At 41.5% G+C, this 18,709-nt stretch overlaps 1 protein-coding gene across 1 annotated transcript in view; it reads left to right on the top strand.

Moving 5' to 3' along the window:
- Positions 1-288: 288 nt before the first annotated feature.
- Positions 289-18,709, top strand: part of SLC17A6 (solute carrier family 17 member 6) — a 38,554-nt gene continuing 20,133 nt past the window's right edge. Inside the window, exons 1-3 of the mRNA XM_065936682.1 lie at positions 289-374; positions 2,999-3,251; positions 4,857-4,975. Of these exons, the coding sequence (XP_065792754.1) occupies positions 289-374; positions 2,999-3,251; positions 4,857-4,975 (458 nt within the window). The remainder of the gene's footprint in view (positions 375-2,998; positions 3,252-4,856; positions 4,976-18,709) is intronic.

The following is an 18,709-nucleotide window of genomic DNA, read 5'->3' as shown; positions in this document are numbered from 1 at the left end:
GCCACCGGATCCTCCCCTTCCAATGAGACTTTCTGATTGTGTCTACCAACTCTCCTATTAGGAAACCCGTGGGTTGCATGCAGCTATTCTGTTGTATTCCCGTTCTCACTCTCCCTCCCCTTTCTCACTCTCCCTCTAGCAAGAGGCACACCGATACCATTCTGCTGAGAAGGAAAAAAAAAAAAAACCTACAACTACCTTAAGCGATTAAGACAATATGCGCAACTCTCGCATTTCATAGCGATCTCTGTTTAAATCTGGCAAGAGCCGACACCAAGCTTTGCAAGAATGGAGTCGGTAAAACAAAGGATTTTGACCCCGGGAAAAGAGGGGCTAAAGAATTTTGCTGGAAAATCCCTCGGCCAGATCTACAGGTAAGGGAAAGCAAACCTATGTTTGCCTGGGACTCAGCATGAAAAAAAAAAAAAAAAAATCTGCAGAGCTATTTCCTTAAACCCTGGTTGCTTAGAGATTGTAATATGATCGGAAAATCTTTCTTTTTGCTCATTGCTGAAGTGAGGCTGCTCTGGAAACCTACTTATTAATTCAGGAATGTTGCACTAAATTAACTTGTCTGCTGTTTGTGTGGATGTGTGTGTGATTTTTGTTTTGGTACCTGCAGATTCTCATCCTTTCCTACTGAGGATTTATCCTTTTTACAATTGAGAAATGACCTGCACCTGTTCAAAGAACCTTTCTTTTGTTGCTTATAGTGACACCAAATTAAATTCCTTTAATGCAGAAAAAGGAATAAAGAACACAACCACCTAAAAAAAATTAATAAAATTCTGAAGAGTAGTGGCAGAAAGAAAGCTGGGTCTTAGTTTCAAAACCACTTGAGTAGAGAATCCCCCAGTGGAATCTTCCTTCTGTACTGAAGGAAGAATCAAAATATATCAATAATTGATAGCGGAAGCAGTTCCTCTTTTTAAATCTGAAACAATGTATATGTATTTTTAATTATTTGACTTCTCTTTGATGTCTATTTCTTGTGTGGGAAATATCACAGTGCTTTTAAGAAGAGCCATAATAATAACCAGCCAACTGACTTTGGAAGTATTAGAAACGATTTAAAATTTTAAATCCTCTCTGTAGTCACTCTACTAGTTGTTCTATAAATTTTACAACTTTAAATCTATTCAAGAATATGACACAAATGCACCTTTTCTTAATAATAGGAGCAAAATCAAGAAGAAAGGGCAGAAACAAAAGGAGAAACGACTCTAAGAGAGTGCTAATCTTCAAACTTGGTAAATTGAAGCCTTTGGAAATGTACAGGAAATGTAAAGAAAATGACCAATGCACGTCCCAATTTTCCCAATCTTTCCAGCTCTGGTGGGCTTCTTATAGGCACCATCATGCACCTATGCGGCAGTAAATACTGCAAGGGCCCTGCAGTTCCACGGATGCCCTGGAAAGAGCTATTCTTTCCCAGCCCAACCGCCATCAGTGGGGAGTTCAGGTGCAGAGTTTAACTTTGCATATATGAGCATATGAAGCCAATGTGGAAAAAAAAAAGATCTCCTTAATGGAATTTTACTCTCCTAGAATAAATACATTGCCATATGCTCTAATGCTGGAATTAGACTTTAGGAATAAGTACTAACATAGCTGCAGATAGCTTTATGATCTAGTCCCCAGTTTATATTTTGTAGAATTTGCAAGTCTGACTTTTTTTTCCTGGTAGCCTCAAATTGCTTGACAGCTCTCTCCCAAGCTAGATATTCTTGAAATTGATCTATTTTTTGCTTTCCCCGTGTGTATGATTCTGTGTGGTAAGATACATGGTGGATTGGAAAACACCTGCAAATTGTAAACGGAGAGGTTCTTTGTTTAAATATCCATCTCAAAGGTTCACGATGTGTTACCCTTCACATTCCTCTTCTTTTTAATAGAAATTTCACCGATATACTGTGGACCAGAACAGCACTACCAGCTTCTAGTTAAACCATTCCATCACTCTACTTTCCCCTTCCCCCAAGGACAAAGCCCAAAGCGATTGGATCAGAGGGGTGAAATCTTGTGAAACACTATAGAAGTTTAAAAAAAAAAAACACAAACAGAAACATAAATCTGGTCTCTTCTACCTTGATGTGGGACATCTTCCCAGAGTTGATTTGGGGGCGCGTTCGTGTATCTGGGAATCGCATTGTCTTTAGAAACGGGCCCAGGACATTTTTCGGTGTTTGTAACTGAGATAGTAATGACGCAAGATTGTGAATAATTAATTATTCATGTTCTGGCAGTAGGAAGCTTTGGTGTCGGCCATATGCGGCGGAGGCCTTTGTTTCAAACTCGAGTAAAAAGAGGGAAAGGAGTGAGCCGTGTCACAGGAGAGTAAACGTTGAACTGGCATCCTGGGGTCAGAGGGACGGGAAGGGAGAGGGCGTGACGCTCCCGGAGCGTCCGCAGAGCTCCGCGTGGGCGCTGGACGGGACAGGCCTTGGTCCCCGGGGGCTCCCGGGCTCAGCCGGGGACGGCATCCCGGCGTCTTCCGCCCGGGGGGGTTTAACTTAGCCGGAAAGGAAGGGGTACGCGGGTGCAGGAGTGTGCCTGGGCCCGCCGCCGCCGGGCAGCCCTCGGGAGACTGGAGGCCTTAGGAAAGCGATTCGGGTAGAGCGCTGCGGTTGGGAGGCGTCCGCACAGGTGCCGAGAAGACGCCGATCGGGTCACCCTTCCTTTCCAAACTGCAGACCCTGAAAGTCAGGCCCAGGCGGTGGATGTGAATGAATCAAGGCACTGTGGGGTGAATCCCCGAGGGAAGGGGGGTTGACTGCCAGAGGATAAAATATTGAAAGTTTAAGAGATGTGGTCGCGGGGAGGGAGCCCGCGAGTCCCTGAAGCCTGGTGTGGGCCCAGCTCCCTAACTCCTGAGGATGGGGAAGGCGGTCAGGACCCCCCGCCCCCAGATCTGACGGGTTCCGGGAGCTGGGAATGGTCCCGGCGTCAGGGGGTGCCTAACCCCCGCGCCCTTGCCTCCCCACGCTGTGCCGCGCAGGGTTCTGGAGAAGAAGCAGGACGCCGGGGAGACCATCGAGCTGACGGAGGATGGGAAGCCCCTGGAGGTGCCCGAGAAGAAGGCGCCCCTGTGTGACTGCACGTGCTTTGGCCTGCCGCGTCGCTACATCATCGCCATCATGAGCGGCCTGGGCTTCTGCATCTCCTTCGGCATCCGCTGCAACCTGGGCGTGGCCATCGTGGACATGGTCAACAACAGCACCATCCACCGCGGGGGCAAGGTCATCAAGGAGGTACGCGACGGCTGGCCCGGGGTGTCGCAGACCCACTTCACCTGCTTGAGCCTCGCTCTCCCCGCCGAATGCAGAGGGCGTGGTTGCCCCTTCAAGGCCCCCTCTAGCCCTGCCCTTCTAGATGGGGCCGAGGCGATGTTATCGATCCCTGTTCACGTTGGAGCACGCCGCTTCTGTTCTGTGGGTCTTCTTTTTCTCCCCAGCAATGTGGAAAATAGTACCTAGCTCAATAGTTTTTTGAGGATAGAGATTTCATACAAGGAGTTGATCCTCAATACCGTCCGCAAAATCTAAATCGAACTATTTTTCTTTTACCGGAGGAATAGAGCAGCAGATCAGTTATTATTTCCCCCAACTTCCTGCAATTCTCGCCCAACATTCTTAATCCTCACAATGAAACAAAACCGAAAAACAAATCAAAGCAACTGTGCACACATATCGACAGTTTTAGCCGAGAGGTCTTTAGGAGCCGCCCTGACTGGCGGACAAAGAGGAGCTTCACAGGCTCAGGTCAACGGGAATCCAGTCCCGCCCGCCCGCCCGCAGTCTTACGCTGTGCGTTGAGTGGTGCCTAGAGGGTGGGAAGAGGTCAAAGTCAAGGTCACAGAAGCCCGCGAGTCCGGAGACTTCCTGTATAGAGACCTGAGCGAATTTAAGTCGGGCAGAGCAAGGGCTGGGGCTTGGGATGATAAATTCGGGATGGGCTGTGGATGGGATACTGTGAGAGCTGATGGGCCCCGGGTTATTCTTGGAGATCCTGCGAAGGGCGTTTGGTTTCAGAATTTTATTCAAAGGGGCAGAAAAAGGGTCTCCGTTTCCCACACCGAATAAGGCCTCTTTCATCTTTCTGTTCGGATAGTTAGCCCCAGGTTACTGCAAGGCTCACCTCGGTTGGCAAGTCACGCTGGCGAGGGCGGAGTTAGGCCCGGACCTTCAGACACACCCCTCTCCTGCACTTCAGATTACCCCGGAGCGCCACCTCCGCCTCCACTGACTCCCCCGGTTTCCCAGGATTTTCTGAATCTTTCTCGCCCAGGCCCATCCCCACTTTGCAGGGATCCCCACCATCCTTCCCACTAGCTCCTCCGACTTCCACGCGTTCCATCCCAAGCTCCCCCCACCCTCTTCCCCAGCCACTTCCCAGTTGGGTTCCATTCTCTCAGCGATTCCACCGCTGCAGCCGAACAGGTCGGCCTCGGCTACATGGACCCCGGCCAGGTGTCTCTGTCCCCCGCCAGCGAACAGCATCTCCTCGCGGAGAGTCCTCATTTCCCAAACTCAAGCCCTGCCGGCTCGTCGTTCACAGAGGTGATCCGACCTGCCAGGCAGTCGTCGGGGAGCAAAGTCAAGGCGCCCAGCTTCGCTATGAATCCATTTCAAACGAGCACGGTTTTTCAGTGAAAAGAGGCGTTTCTTCTCTTTAAGAAGGTATAGGTTTAATTTTGTTAGGAAACGAACATTAAGCCATCCCCACGACCAGAAGTCAGGGAGGACCTCGGGCGGCGAGGGCCGTTCGGCCGAGAACTACTGACCGTGAATTTCCAGCCCAAAGCCCTGACCTAACCATCTCCCTCCACCTGTTTGTTTTTTTCCCTACTCCCATAGAAAGCCAAATTCAACTGGGACCCGGAAACCGTAGGAATGATCCACGGTTCTTTCTTTTGGGGCTATATCATCACCCAGATTCCCGGCGGCTACATCGCTTCTCGGCTGGCAGCCAACAGGTAAAGCTCCGGGGCCCGACGTGGGCGCAGAGAGGTGGGGCTTACACCCCCCGAGGGGCAGCGGAAGCTGGGGGCCGGGGCGACAGCTCCGCGGGGCTGGGGAACCCCTGGACGAGGTCTCCTAGTCCCCTGGAATCCACTCTCGGGGCTGGAACGCGGCGCCTCCTTCCAGAATAAGGCGCCCTCAAGGACGTGGGCGCAGGTTACCGCCGCCCCCTCCCAGCGCGGGCGTCACCGGCTTCTGGTGAAATGGTCGACGTGCCCCGAGGCCTGATAGGTGCTGAGGCCGGCCGGGGAGCCGGGCCGCGGAGACGGCGCCGCCCGGTGCACAAAGGATGGGGGCGGCCCTGCGCGCCGCTCCGCGCATCCCTCGGGTACCACGGCTCGGTGACCTCCCGGCAGGGCGCATCGAAAGCCCGCCCAGATGGTGCTCTGGGTCTGCCGGATTTGTTTCTATGGAGCCAGGCGGGATTTCAGGCGCCCCGGGTGCGATTCCACCTGTTAATGAGCTCGGCGGAGTATGGGCGGGGTGGGGAAGGCGTTCAGCTGCGTCCAGCGGCCTCCAGCCTGGCTGCGGCGGTGACGGCGGCCGGGGTCCTAGCGCCAGCCCTCAAGAGTGCCCCCGCGGGCACCTGCAGAGGCACCCGGAAATGCGAGGCACGACTGATGGGGTGGGGGTGTCAAGGAGCATAGCCTGGCCCTCCGACGGCGAGAAAGAGCTTCACTTGCTACATTGTGTGCATAATGATAGACAAAACCAAGTACTCCTTAGATCTAAGTGTTAAGCTGAGAAAGAAGAGATGCCCTCGCATTTCCTGGCATTGCTGCATAGTGGTTGGTGGTTTAAGTCGCCAAGTCTTGTCGGACTCTTGCAACTCCATGGAGTTCGCCCTCTAGGCTTCTCCATCCACGACATTTCCCAGGCAAGAATACTGGAATGGATTGCCATCCCCTTCTCCAGGGATCTTCCCAACCCAGGGATGGAACCCGGGTCTCTCATATTGCAGGCCGATTCTTTATCCTCTGAACCAACAGGGAAGTCCATTTGCTGCATAGAGAGCCCAAATAAAGATTTGGGGTCTTCTTTCAGAGCCTATACCTAGGACTTCACCTCTCTCCCTCCCCACCAAAGGTTAAGTTTTCCTGGGAAGTAATCTAGAACTGGGCACCTCTCTGGTCTTGATCTCCTCTCTGCTTCCCTAAACTGTGTCTCATCCCACAGGGACATCTCCCAACCCCCTTCCCTGGCTTTTGTTACCTACAGTTCTATTCAGGAGAGGTGTTTTCCTGCCCCAAATTTCTCAGTCATCTCCGAGGCCTAGGGAGAGATTCTTGGGAATTTATTTTAGGCTTAATGCCCCTAGGGTGAGAATTTTTGTACTCAAAATGTTAAGAAGAGAGTTCAATAGACTAGAAATAATGCCTCTTGAATACTGTCTTTACCCTAATATTGTGATGATGGCTAATACTCAGGCCCAACAGGATTAAAAAAAAAAAAGAAGAAGAAGAAGAAGAAAAAAAAAAAAAAAACTTTTAAAAATGGTATCAGTTTAAACTAAAAATTATTAACTGTGTAGAGAACCCTATTTTATGGATAGATGTCAATAAGGCAGAAAATTTTATAGGAATATTTTCTTAAATATTACTGGCAATAAATATGTTACATTTTGATTTTTCTATCCCTAATGCAGTGCCAAGAATTTTTTCCTAAAAATATTTTCCAAAACAAAATAAACTTCCCAGAAAGATACCCCAAACATACATATATATAATATTTTTCACTTCAGTGGAAAACCATGCGTCAATTGACCAAAAAAAAAAGAAACTCAATAAAAGGTGAAATAAAAATATAATGGCTAATAATGGCTATGCCTTTAAGTTTTTTTCAGAGTCAAAACCTTCAGCTTGCCAAATGTTAAAATGCTAACATTTTCCTGCCAGGAAAAAACATCAGGGATGCTTTAGCTTTCACTCTTTCTAACACTGGGAGGTCAGTAAACAGGTTTTTCTAGGTTAAAAAAAAAATGCAAGCTTATTGCTATCACTTGTGTCATGTCTAGTAAAGAAAAGACTGGTGCTGACTCAGGTTCTAATTTATTTGAAGATTTTCCTCAAGAGAAAATGTCCTGAAGCTTAGAATTTTTATTTGGATCCAAAACCACATTATCTTTAAGTAGATATTTAGGAGAGAGAAACGTATATATTTTCATATACAATGCTTTGTGTTCTCCAAGGCTGAGAAAATAAAGTCAAAATTCATTGTAAAATATTGTGAACAGATAAGAAAGTGAACCTGTTCACTTTTTAAGATTTTGATTATCTGCTTTATTTTTAATGTTTTTAAAAATATTATTAAAAGCATACAATGAGAAATATACACTGGAAACCTCTTGTGAAAACAAGTTTAAAAATGTATAACATTTCCTTTTCTGATTATAAAAGTGTTACATATCAAATAGAAAAAGTATACTAAAAAGAAAGGACAATAAAATTCATACATAACAATCACCCAGAAACACTTTGATTGACTAGTTTGGTAAATGTCCAATTAGTCCTGTACATATATATACATATATATACATATATGTACATATAAATACATATAGAATTTTATCTTAGAAGACTTTTTTTAACATAAAGTTTTAGAAATTTTTAGAATTGGCTTGAAAGATGTATGTTTCCATTTTCAAAACAGCAAAAGTAACACAGCAAGACCAATTTTCCACCTACAAGCATTGTGCACCCGTTCTGCCTTCCCTACAGACCATTTAATAATAGAACAAACTTTCCCTTGAGTGGGATGCTGGGGACAGAGTCCTTTCCCTCTTGGTGTAAAAAAAGCTCTCTTTGGAAGTGTTTGCCATCACTGTTGTGGGTGGAACTGGAATAGAGGAACTGACTCGTGTGGAGACAGCTCCCCTAGAGAGAAGGGCTTCTGGTTACACCTCCTGGCAGATTTCTCAATGAAAAACAAACAGCAATGATTTGGCTTCTCCATTTTATGAATTAAGCAAAAACAGCCCCACTCTTGGTCAGAATACAGATTTCTTGGTTCTTTTTCTGGTCCAATTCTCAGTATTCTTGTTTTTCTGCTCATTGAGAAGAGGAGGTAGGGGAGTTGTGGGGGGAAGGAAACTGGGTCTCCAGGAAAGCTCCTGAATCATTATTTTCTTTACCTTTCCTTAAAAGGCTATTGCACACCCTGGACAGGAGAATTTAGTCAACTCCCTCTACAGAGGGCTTTAAAGTGGGGAATCAAAGGAAAATTTCTTACAAAATCTGTTCTATTTTTAGCTGAGAAGATATTTAATACAGTGATGAAAAAGTATTGGGGGAAAATCAATTTTGTCTTTAAACAATAAGACCATGGGGCTTATGGTAACTCAAATACAAATGTGAAATTACTAAAAACTATCTTGATCTTGCATTTAGAGAGTGATGAGGAGCCTGGTCAATGACTTAATGGAAGGAAGAACAAAATTTTTGCAAAGGCATAACCAAAGAAAGTCAGATTTATCAAAGAAAGTTTGGTCAACATTATGTTTTTAGTGGATGATGTTGTATTAACAAAGACTATTCTTGCCTCTGTCTAGGTGGAAATATTATTTAAGCTCTATTTAAAAACATTCCCTATTCTGCTCCTAGCCTCCTGATTTCCCAACTCTGCTTTAATTTTTTAGGTAGCACTATTGTCAGCTATCTTACCAGTATTTTTCTTAGTGACCTATAACTAAGAAATAGCTGCTTTTCTACAATAAAATGTAAGCTCCGTGAGTGCAAGTAGTTTTGTCGTGTATTAACACCACTATATCTCTAGCATCTCAAAGAGCCTGGCTCATGATAGATACTTGTTGAGTAAATGAAATAAACATCTCAACAAAGTGTTTTGTACTTTAACTATAGATTCTAAAGCCAATAGGTTTGTGTTCAGACTCCTGAATGTACTCCTTAATAACCAAATGGCGTGAAACATTATTTAACCTCTCTGAGCCTTGGTTTGTATTTCTGTAAAAGGAGTTAGTTAAACTATTTACCTGGTAGGAGTATCATGACAGCTAAATAAGAGAATATGTGTAAAATTCTTAAACATGCCTGGTTCTCAATAATTGTTGACTGTTATTTATTTCTAATAGCATTTTATATTCAGAAAAAAATGAAAGAATAAAGCCCTGATCATTCAGTATCATTTGTGTTTAAATTTGCATTAAGAATTAGTAATGCAAGAAGATTATTTGTCTTGTGATAAAAATAGCTCTTTTCTCATATTTCTACCTTTAAAATTATTTTCCCATACACATTATTTATAGTTAAAATTATTGTTTGCTGAAAGTACCATAAGTCTCATGTAAAGGCTTGTAAACAGCTGTCTTAAAAATTACTTTTAGCCACCAGTATAGGGATTATAGAATTTCAGTATATGGAGTCTTTTTGAATTCTAGCCAGGTATTATAAATACGCTTAGAGAAATCCATATGTTTGAGGTTAGACTTCTCTGATGAAAATTAAAGATTATTTCCCACACCCCTATTCTTTATTCAAAGAGAGTTCAGTTCCTAGTGGAACATTTTATCTTTTCAGGTATTCTTGGGTTTCTAACTTGACTTTTGCTAAAGAGAAAACAGTTCTTTATTCAGATAACAAACTGACCATTACATGTATCTGTAGCATATAGTTAACTCCCAATAACAGAAAGAACAGAAAGTGAAGAAGAACTAAAGAGCTTCTTGATGAAAATGAAAGAGGAGAGTGAAAAAGTTGGCTTAAAACTCAACATTCAGAAAACTAAGATCATGGCATCTGGTCCCATCACTTCATGGCAAGTAGATGGGGAAACAATGGAAACAGTGAGAGACTTTATTTTGGGGGGCTGCAAAATCACTGCAGATGGTGACTGCAGCCATGAAATTAAAAGACGTTTACTCCTTGGAAGGAAAGTTATGACCAACGTAGGCAGCATATTAAAAAGCAGAGACAGTACTTTAGAGACAGGTCTCTAATCAAAGCTATGGTTTTTCCAGTAGTCATGTATGGATGTGAGAGCTGGACTATAAAGAAAGCTGAGTGCCAAAGAATTGATGCTTTTGAATTATGGTGTTGGAGAAGACTCTTGAAAGTCCTTTGGACTGCCAGGAGATCCAACCAGCCCATCCTAAAGGAACTCAGTCCTGAATATTCATTGGAAGGACTGATGCTGAAGCTGAAACTCCAATACTTTGGCCACCAGATGCAAAGAACTGACTCATTGGAAAAGACCCTGATGCTGGGAAAGATTTCCAGGCAGGAGGAGAAGGGGATGACAGAGGATGAGATGGTTGGATGCCCTCACCGATGTGATGGACATGAGTTTGAGTAGGCTCTGGGAGTTTGTGATGGACAGGGAAGACTGGTGTGCTGCTGTTCATGGGGTCACAAAGAGTCAGACACAACTGAGCGACTGAACTGAACTGAACTGAGGGTTCAACTCATTTGATCCTCTCAGTTTATCCACTGGGAAAGGAAATAGAAAATCAGGGAGGTGGTGACTTGTTCAAAGTCACAAAGAGATTGTGACTAAAACTCAGGTATCCAGTAATACATGACCACAACCTCCCTCTACATTGAAAGTTGACGTATTATAGGTTTATCACAAAATTGACTTTCAGTAGCAAGTTGAGCCCTCTGCTCTCTGAATGAGTGCCTACAATCTATCATGTCCTAAATCCAGGACAGAAATCCATGAATTAGAGAGAGAAGCCTTTAGCAGTCCCCAGGGATTCTTAGATTTTTGTGGCAGGAGAAACACACTGTATTTGCGTGTGTGTGTACTGGCTCCCAAATGATTTAGCCATAACACAAGTGATTCTGTTCTTTTCCCTGCAAAAGGCAAAATCCAAACTTGATAACAACTTAGACAAATAGTGTGATTTTTATGGAGGAAAAAAACCTGGTATTTGGAACTTTTTCTACTGATCCAGCCCTTTGGCAATTTAAGCTTCTAGAAGATTGTAGAGAATTGAGCATGAGTGCAATAGTTTAGACCCTTTGTCTAGAAGAAAGAGGTTCTTGCTTGCAACTTTAATTGATACAGCCCAGTTTGTACTACTGCTATAAAGAAGAGAGGATTTATACTTAAAAATTAGCAAATTCTAATGTATGGATTATAGAACTGCTTACTAATGTGCATTTGCATTTATAAAAGTGGAATTGCATATACTTTAGATAAATATTCTGGCTTGCTTGATTATGAAAACTCCTCTTGTGAGAATAATTTTCAGAAAGAGGAACAAAGATACTTTAAACACAATGCCTTCATAGTTTAAGCCCAGAAAGAAATAATTTTGCTGGTACTATTCTGTCATTTTCTTTCACAAAAATAAAATAATGAAGATATTTCTTATGATAAGCACTGGAAATAGATTCTTAAGTCTCATCACCACACTCTCTCTCTCTGTGTCTCACCTGTCTATCATCTTTTGTCCTCTACATTTACTTAGCCATTGCAACATTGATTGCATGCAGGGGTTTCTTACCTCTTCCAATGAGGAGCATTTACAAATTCTTTTTGGTGAGAAAATAATTCAGACTGTGACTATAAAGCCTGCTGCAAAATACCACCATCTTGCTATGAGGGAACTGGTTCATAGTGATCCAGTCCTTTAGGGCCAGAGGTGACTATCTCTATTTCAGTCATCTGGCTGCCTATCAAACATCCAGCCATTTTCCCATTGTGGGCTCTATAGGTTTGGTATCTGGGGCAATGCAGAAAAGGCCTTCTTTTCTTCTGACAAAAGAAATACCCTTTCCAGGAGATGAATAGATGTATCGGGGAGGAGGGGTCCCTAAGGGTTTGCACGTGCTTTGCTGACACGGGCTTCTCTGGCCTTCCAGTCTCCTCTCCTCCCGCCCTTACTGGGTCTGGCTTCCGCTGCAGTTGCCACAGCCTACTACTGCAGTGCAGAAGCAGCCTCTGGGGGAGGGACATGATTTTGAGGGAGGAGAGTCAGGTGGGCAGCTGGTAGAATGATTCTCCTGCTGCCATATGCCACAGTTGGGGCTGTCTAATTTCTCTGTCATGAGTGATGAAGTCATTTTTACAACATAATGAGGTACCAAGGGACCCAGAGGGCTGGCTTGCGCTTGTGTATTCCTTTTTTAATTTGGGAGTGGGAGCATCAGATGTGACAAAGGGAGGCACCCGAGCCCTGATTTGATTAGATTAAATCCATTAAACAGCCTGGCTCAGTCTATTCCTACAGATCCTCTCCAAGAGGATTAGTGCCCCACCTGGGGTGAGAAACTCTAGATCCTTGTTAAGTGACAAGCCCCTGCCCAAATGGAAACTGATTGATTGATTCCAGGAAAATAGATATCATCTGTAGAAATGGCAAGTCACCAGTGTTCCTGTCACCTCTTCCAGGCAAATACTTGTCGGGGGGGGCTTGATATGTGAGGTTGTTTGTGGCTATGGGTCATAGAAAAAAGAAGGTGACTGGGAATTACACAGCGAACTCACTGTGGGTCACACTGAATGCTAATCATCAGGCAGCTTGTGATGCTGGTTTTCACCAACCGCATTTGCTTTTTCAGATGTTTCTGTAGAAGGGATACTGTATGTTTCTCAGTTCTGGTTATCTGTTTATAATAGAGAACAACTTCTCTCTCTCTCTCACGCACACTTATACAGACATGCACACCTTTCCTCTTTTTTTGTCTTACAGTTTGAAATGATTATATTCTCTTACATATAATCACTTTAAGGGTATGTGTGTGTGTATAACAGAGGAGAAACAAGTAAAATGAGGTTTTAACTTGAAAATAAGCAAGTCGAATTCATCTTAGTATGTCATTTACTGCAAAGGAAATCATGAGGAAAACAATTTTAAGTAGTTTTCAAGTAGTTCATCATTTCGAAAAGCAATCTTAATAAGCAAATGGCTGTTATTTCATTTCACAGATATTGTAATGATGCTCTTTGATACATTTAGAGCATGTATTAGTTTCTAATCCTGTTCTTCAGGCATAGAAAAGTTAAGATTTTTTTATGTTTACTTTTGCATATTTCTTTGCTTTTTTTCCTCAACCTCACAACACCAAAATTTACACCAGGAGTGGATATTTTTTAGGTAGCACTTTAGTTGCCAATTATAAGGAGAAGGGCTTTAAACAGAATCAAATATAATTTTAGTTGAGGTTCCTCTTATTACTTTGAACTTCAAGTTCATCAATATTTATCTAATTAATGATGTCATATTTTGACTATTGTTAGATAAAGCATTGTTTTAGTTTAGTTCATTGCTACAAAATTAGTATAATTTGCTAGAATTTGCATTGATTGCTTGTTTTTATATATAATACTGATATACTGACATAAATATACTGCCTGATATTGCGTATACTGATATAAATATTGTTTGATATTATTGAGAATGTACATTTACAAGTCAGAAAATTAAGCAAGTTATTTTAAAATGAAAATATATTTATTTGGGAAATGTATTTCTGCAATATATTTTTATGTAAAATGTAATATTTACTTTTCTTCATATTATTCACCTTTATTTGGAAGCAGTGTGATCAGATCTTACATGAGTTTCTTAATTGAAATGGATTATAAAGCAAAAAACAAAACAAATGGAAAACTCAGGCTATAGATCAGAAACTGGATTAATTTTACAAATGTGTAATTGGTTAATTATATTGATTAAAATCTTAAATGTCTATTCTGTAACCATCAATTCATTAAACTATTCTCAGATAAGATACATTAGTATTTACATTTTACAGTTTAACATTTAACCTATGGAGAGACATTGAAAACCCACCTGCAAAAAAGCTACAGTGGAATTTCAAAAGACAAAAGGGTTATAAAAATTAACCTGAAAAAGAAATATTTTCTTTGAGCTCTTGAAGTCAGGCAGTAGCATGTCTGTTTAACTTATATGATACTGTAGAGGACAACCTTCTCCTAACCCATAGTTAAAATGAATCCAGAAACCTAGCTCTTATCTTAAAATGGGGGGAAATAGAAAGCCAGCTCTACTGAATAGCAAGACAGAAGAGACACTCTAATCATGTAAAGTGAAATGGGAGGTGAATGGTTATCAGAAGAGCTTTTCAATCAATGTGAGGTAGATCATTCAGGTATAAAGTTTCTTCTTCTCCCTAAATAATACAAAGAGTATATTTGTATTGGAGGTGGGAAGAAAGGGGAAATGAAATATAAATTGTCTTCATAATTGCCTTAGTTCTCCATTTCAAGAGGCAGATGCAATTGCAATTAGAATTAAACAAATTAATAAATATACATGTAACTAAACTTTTTATATATCATCATTCTTCCTTACAGCAACTCTATCAGGCAGACATTCTTATGTATTGAAAGGCATTGTGTTACTGATCAGAGAACTGAACAGAATAGCAGAGGAACTTTCCCAAAGATCACTACTTGGTAAAAAGAAGACAAGTCTTTTGATCAGAGGATAAACTTGAAAAACATGATGGTGGGTATTATTTTCAAATGCAGTTGTGAGTCAAAGTAGAGACTAGTGCAAGGCAAATAAAACACACAAGAATAGTAAACGTTTCTTAGTACATAATCTATTTACTATTTCTTCAACTTCTTTATGTTCAATACTTTTACTTGCTTTTGTAACATCAAGCCAAACAAACATGATGACTTTCAAGCATGATACAACAAGCACAACTACATTAAATACTGATAAATAGAGAAATTCTTTAGGAGGGCAGTGTATCACCTCTGAAACATTACCACCTAGTTTGATTTTGAAAGCAGAGCTTAAAGACAGTCATTTCAGAAGCTGAAATGAAGATGTGCTGAATAGAAAGTGTAATGGCAGTTGATTTTAGTAAATCCCACAGTGTTGTTTGGAAGACTTAAGGATGAGGCCAGACTGGGCCACGCACTTGCTATTTCAAGTGCAGATTTATTTAGCCAGAGGAATATTCTCAATTCTATTAGTCCAGAACTACTATCCTGCAGTTATTCTAGGGAGTAACTCAGCTTTCTAGGATTGTTAGAATACCCAGAACAGTAGCTTGTGCCCATTAAAGACTCAAGAACAAATAAATGGTCAATTGATCTTAAAGGCTATTGGGATAAAGAAGGCTCAAGGAAGAAAGACTTGTTATCACCTACATAGAGGGAAGGGAAGATATCACTTCCCTGGATTTAAAATCTTTATACAAAAGGAGCTGGTGATTGTTTCTTAAGCACATGCCACATGCAAAGTATTCTGCTACCATCCAGGAATTTGAAGAAATAAAAGACGTAGACTGTGTTGTCCGAGAGACACAAGTAATGTGGAGAATCTTGGGTTAAGTCTTTTGAAAGTGATCTACAGTGCTTTATAAATATCTGAGAGAGACAGTTGGAAAAGAAAAGTATGTATGTGTGTACATGTGTGTATGGTGGGTAGGTATTGAAGGCAAGTGTGTAGGGGATACCAAGACGAGTAAAATTGATCTGTAAAGAAGACTGTCAATTTTTGTTTGCTTGTTTCCTGTCAGATATTTAAAATAGGCTGTTGAGGCACAGATCGACGGACTGATATATTTCAGTCCATACTATGCGCCCTCAGAATGGGAGCTAAGATTCAGGCACTTTAAGCTTCTAGAATTTCAGGATGATACAGGACAACTTTGAATCCATGGTCATAGAAATAGCATTATTAATTAGAGCAAAAACATTCTGGAGGAAAAAGACGGACAATAACAGTTCTCTGGAGAACTCTGTGGAATATTAGGGAGTTTCTATATCATGATAGCTGATATTATAAACCACTTACTGTTAACCAGATACTGTCTCCTTTCATAATTGATTCATTTAATCTTCATAATAATCCCTTAAAGTATGAAGATACATTATCTCCATTTGACAAATGAAGGTTAGGCTTAGAGAATTCAAGTAGTAACCACTGCACAGGATCAGATCTAGTAAGAAATTAGAGTTGGAAGTTGAATTCATACAGTGTAACCATAGAACGTGTATCCTTAACTAATGTTATGTCCTACTGTTTATATGTTCTGAAGAAAAATATGGCAGCCACTCGATCAGTTTGGTTAATGAAGTGAAGTGAAGTGAAAATCAGTCATGTCAGACTCTTTGAGACCTCATGGACTATACAGACCATGGAATTCTCTAGATCAGAATACTGGAGTAGGTAGCCTTTCCCTTCTCCAGGGGATCTTCCCAACCCAGGGATCAAACCCAGGTCTCCTGCATTGCAGGTGGATTCTTTACCAGCTGAGCCAAAAGGGAAGCCCGGGAATACTGGAGTGGGTAGTTTATCCCTTCTCCAGAGGATCTTCTTGACCCAGGAATTGAACTGGGGACTCCTGCATTGCAGGCAGATTCTTTACCAACTGAGCTTTCAGGGAAGCCCCCACTTTGGTTAATGAGGGCTGGTTAAGCAGGTCAGAGGACTTCTCTTTTGGCCTTGATTGAATGATCTTCTTATAATCTGTATTTTATAAAGGAGAGCGTCCTTTCAGCAGGTGTTTCCACTTCACCCTTGCTGCTCCCCTCTATAGTAAAAGGTAAGGCTCTTATTTCAGCTATGACAAGCTCTGCTCTCTCTAGGCCTTTCCCTTGCCCCAGATCTGTCTATTTTGTGAAGGCTGGGGGGAATATCTAGCATAATACTGCTAAATCACTTCTTCTCATATCAGGAAAAGCAACATCAACACCACCAGGGTACATGTTAGAAATACAAACTCTCAGGCACCATGCCAAGCTAGGATATCAGAAGCTCTGGCCCAGCCCTCTGTGTTTGAACACACTCCCTAAGGTGATGTTCATACATGATTACTCTGGAAATCATAGTGCTAAACTATGTTACATTCCAGAACTTTTTTTCCATACTCAGTTTTCCTATTTCTTTGACTTCTTTTCTGAAGCTTGGATTTTGTTCAGAGAAGGACAAAATCCTCCTCAAATGAGCTCTCTATTTAACTACTTCAAATCAAACTACTAGGTATACATTAAATGTTACAAGGATGTAAAACACATCACAGGAAATATAGGCATTAGTTTATAATGACTTTGCATGAATTTTAGTCTATAAAATATTTAATCACTGTGTTGTATACCTGAAACTAATATAATGTTGTAAGTCAAATGCACTAATAAGCAGACAAATCATAGGAGGGACAGAATAAAATTCTTCTCTCACTTCCCACTGCTGTGATCATTCATCGTTCAATAACATTTTGGTCTTTCAGAGTTTTTTTATTTTATCTGCTGCTGTTGGCACTATTAGGGCTAGTATCTGTTCTGCCACTATTGAAGTACAATATAGCTTAGAGGTTAAGTACTTAGAATCTACAACCAGACTGAGTCATTATAAGACATAATTCTCCACTTAAAATGCCTATGTGACTTCAGCAACTTATTTAACTCACCGGGACTTGGTTATTTTATCCATGAAATAAAAATGGTAGTGGTATCCTCTAATATAGTTGTTAGTTTAAAATGAGAATCTGGAATAGGGCCTGGCACACAACTAGCACAATACCAATGACTGTGATTATTTCTCCCTGACTGACTCACATTTATGGATTTATTTTTATGTGCCAGGCACCAGTCTAAGCCTTTTAGGTATATTGTTTCATTTAGCCTCACAACAATCCTATGAAGTGTGATAGACTAATATAATCATTGATCAACTCCTAACACCTTTATTTTATTTTTTCACCTAACATCTTTTAAATGCTTAGGATATGTCAGGCATTCTTCTGGGTCCTTAACTGGTAATAAATCATAGGTTCTATAAATATCCCTGTTTTGTAGATGAGGATTGAAGCATAGAGAATAAAGTGCACTGTTCAAGATCACTCAAGTAGTAAGTGACAGAAATGGACTTTGAATCTCAGATACCTGGCCCTAGTACACATGATCTAGACCATTACATTCCTTTTTATAGACAAGAAATCAGAAGCCTAATGAGGTTAAGTAGCTTTCCAGTCACATAGTTATTAACCAGCAAAGCTAGAATCTTACAAAAATTTCTGTACAATATTGATGTCATCTTTTTTTCCTCTCCCACTTTAGTGACTTTGACCACTTTACTTCCCTGCAAGCCTTCCTCTTATCTGAACTTACTTGCATGCTTCTCACCTTCTGTCTCCCTGACTTCATCATTTCTTACCCCCTCAATTTCAGTAAGCTTTTCATGTTTATTTAACTTCAGGGACATAATTGCATTCCCTCTGTGGTCACCCTACACTCTACCATCTCCAAGATGCCATGGACTTGTGATTTCTTCTCTTGCCTTCCCTGTTATCTCTACACCTACTTAAACCCTCCTTCCAATTTCCCAGTTCATCATCTCACTCCTAATGTTCTTCTACTCACTATGTTCAAGCCATTTTCAATTCTGCCTTTGTTTTGGATATGTAATGTAATCTCTTCCATGTTTTGAAACTTTGCTGATTCCTCTTTGGAATGTCTTCATCCTTTTTCATATTAATCTTCCAAAACCCAACTTTAAAGTTCCCTCCTGAAGGACTTGTTTCCTTGTCATGCCAGCTGGAATGAACTTTTCCCTCCTTTGCTTTCCATGTGCACTCCTGTTACGGCCTTTAGCGTATGTTGTTTTTTGGCTAGTTATCTTTCTTTGGCTCTTCTACTACACATAGTGCATCTTTGTCTTTTTCTAGGTGCCTAGTTGCATCATGTGGGCTCTCCTAGTGGGTCAGCAGTAAAGAATCTGCCTGCCAATGCAGGAGACGCAGATT

Source organism: Muntiacus reevesi, chromosome 5 (assembly GCF_963930625.1).
Source record: "Muntiacus reevesi chromosome 5, mMunRee1.1, whole genome shotgun sequence".
NCBI classification, from domain to species: Eukaryota; Metazoa; Chordata; class Mammalia; order Artiodactyla; family Cervidae; genus Muntiacus; species Muntiacus reevesi.
The sequence above is the reverse complement of the archived record's forward strand: the minus strand, read 5'-3'. Positions and strand labels throughout refer to the sequence as shown.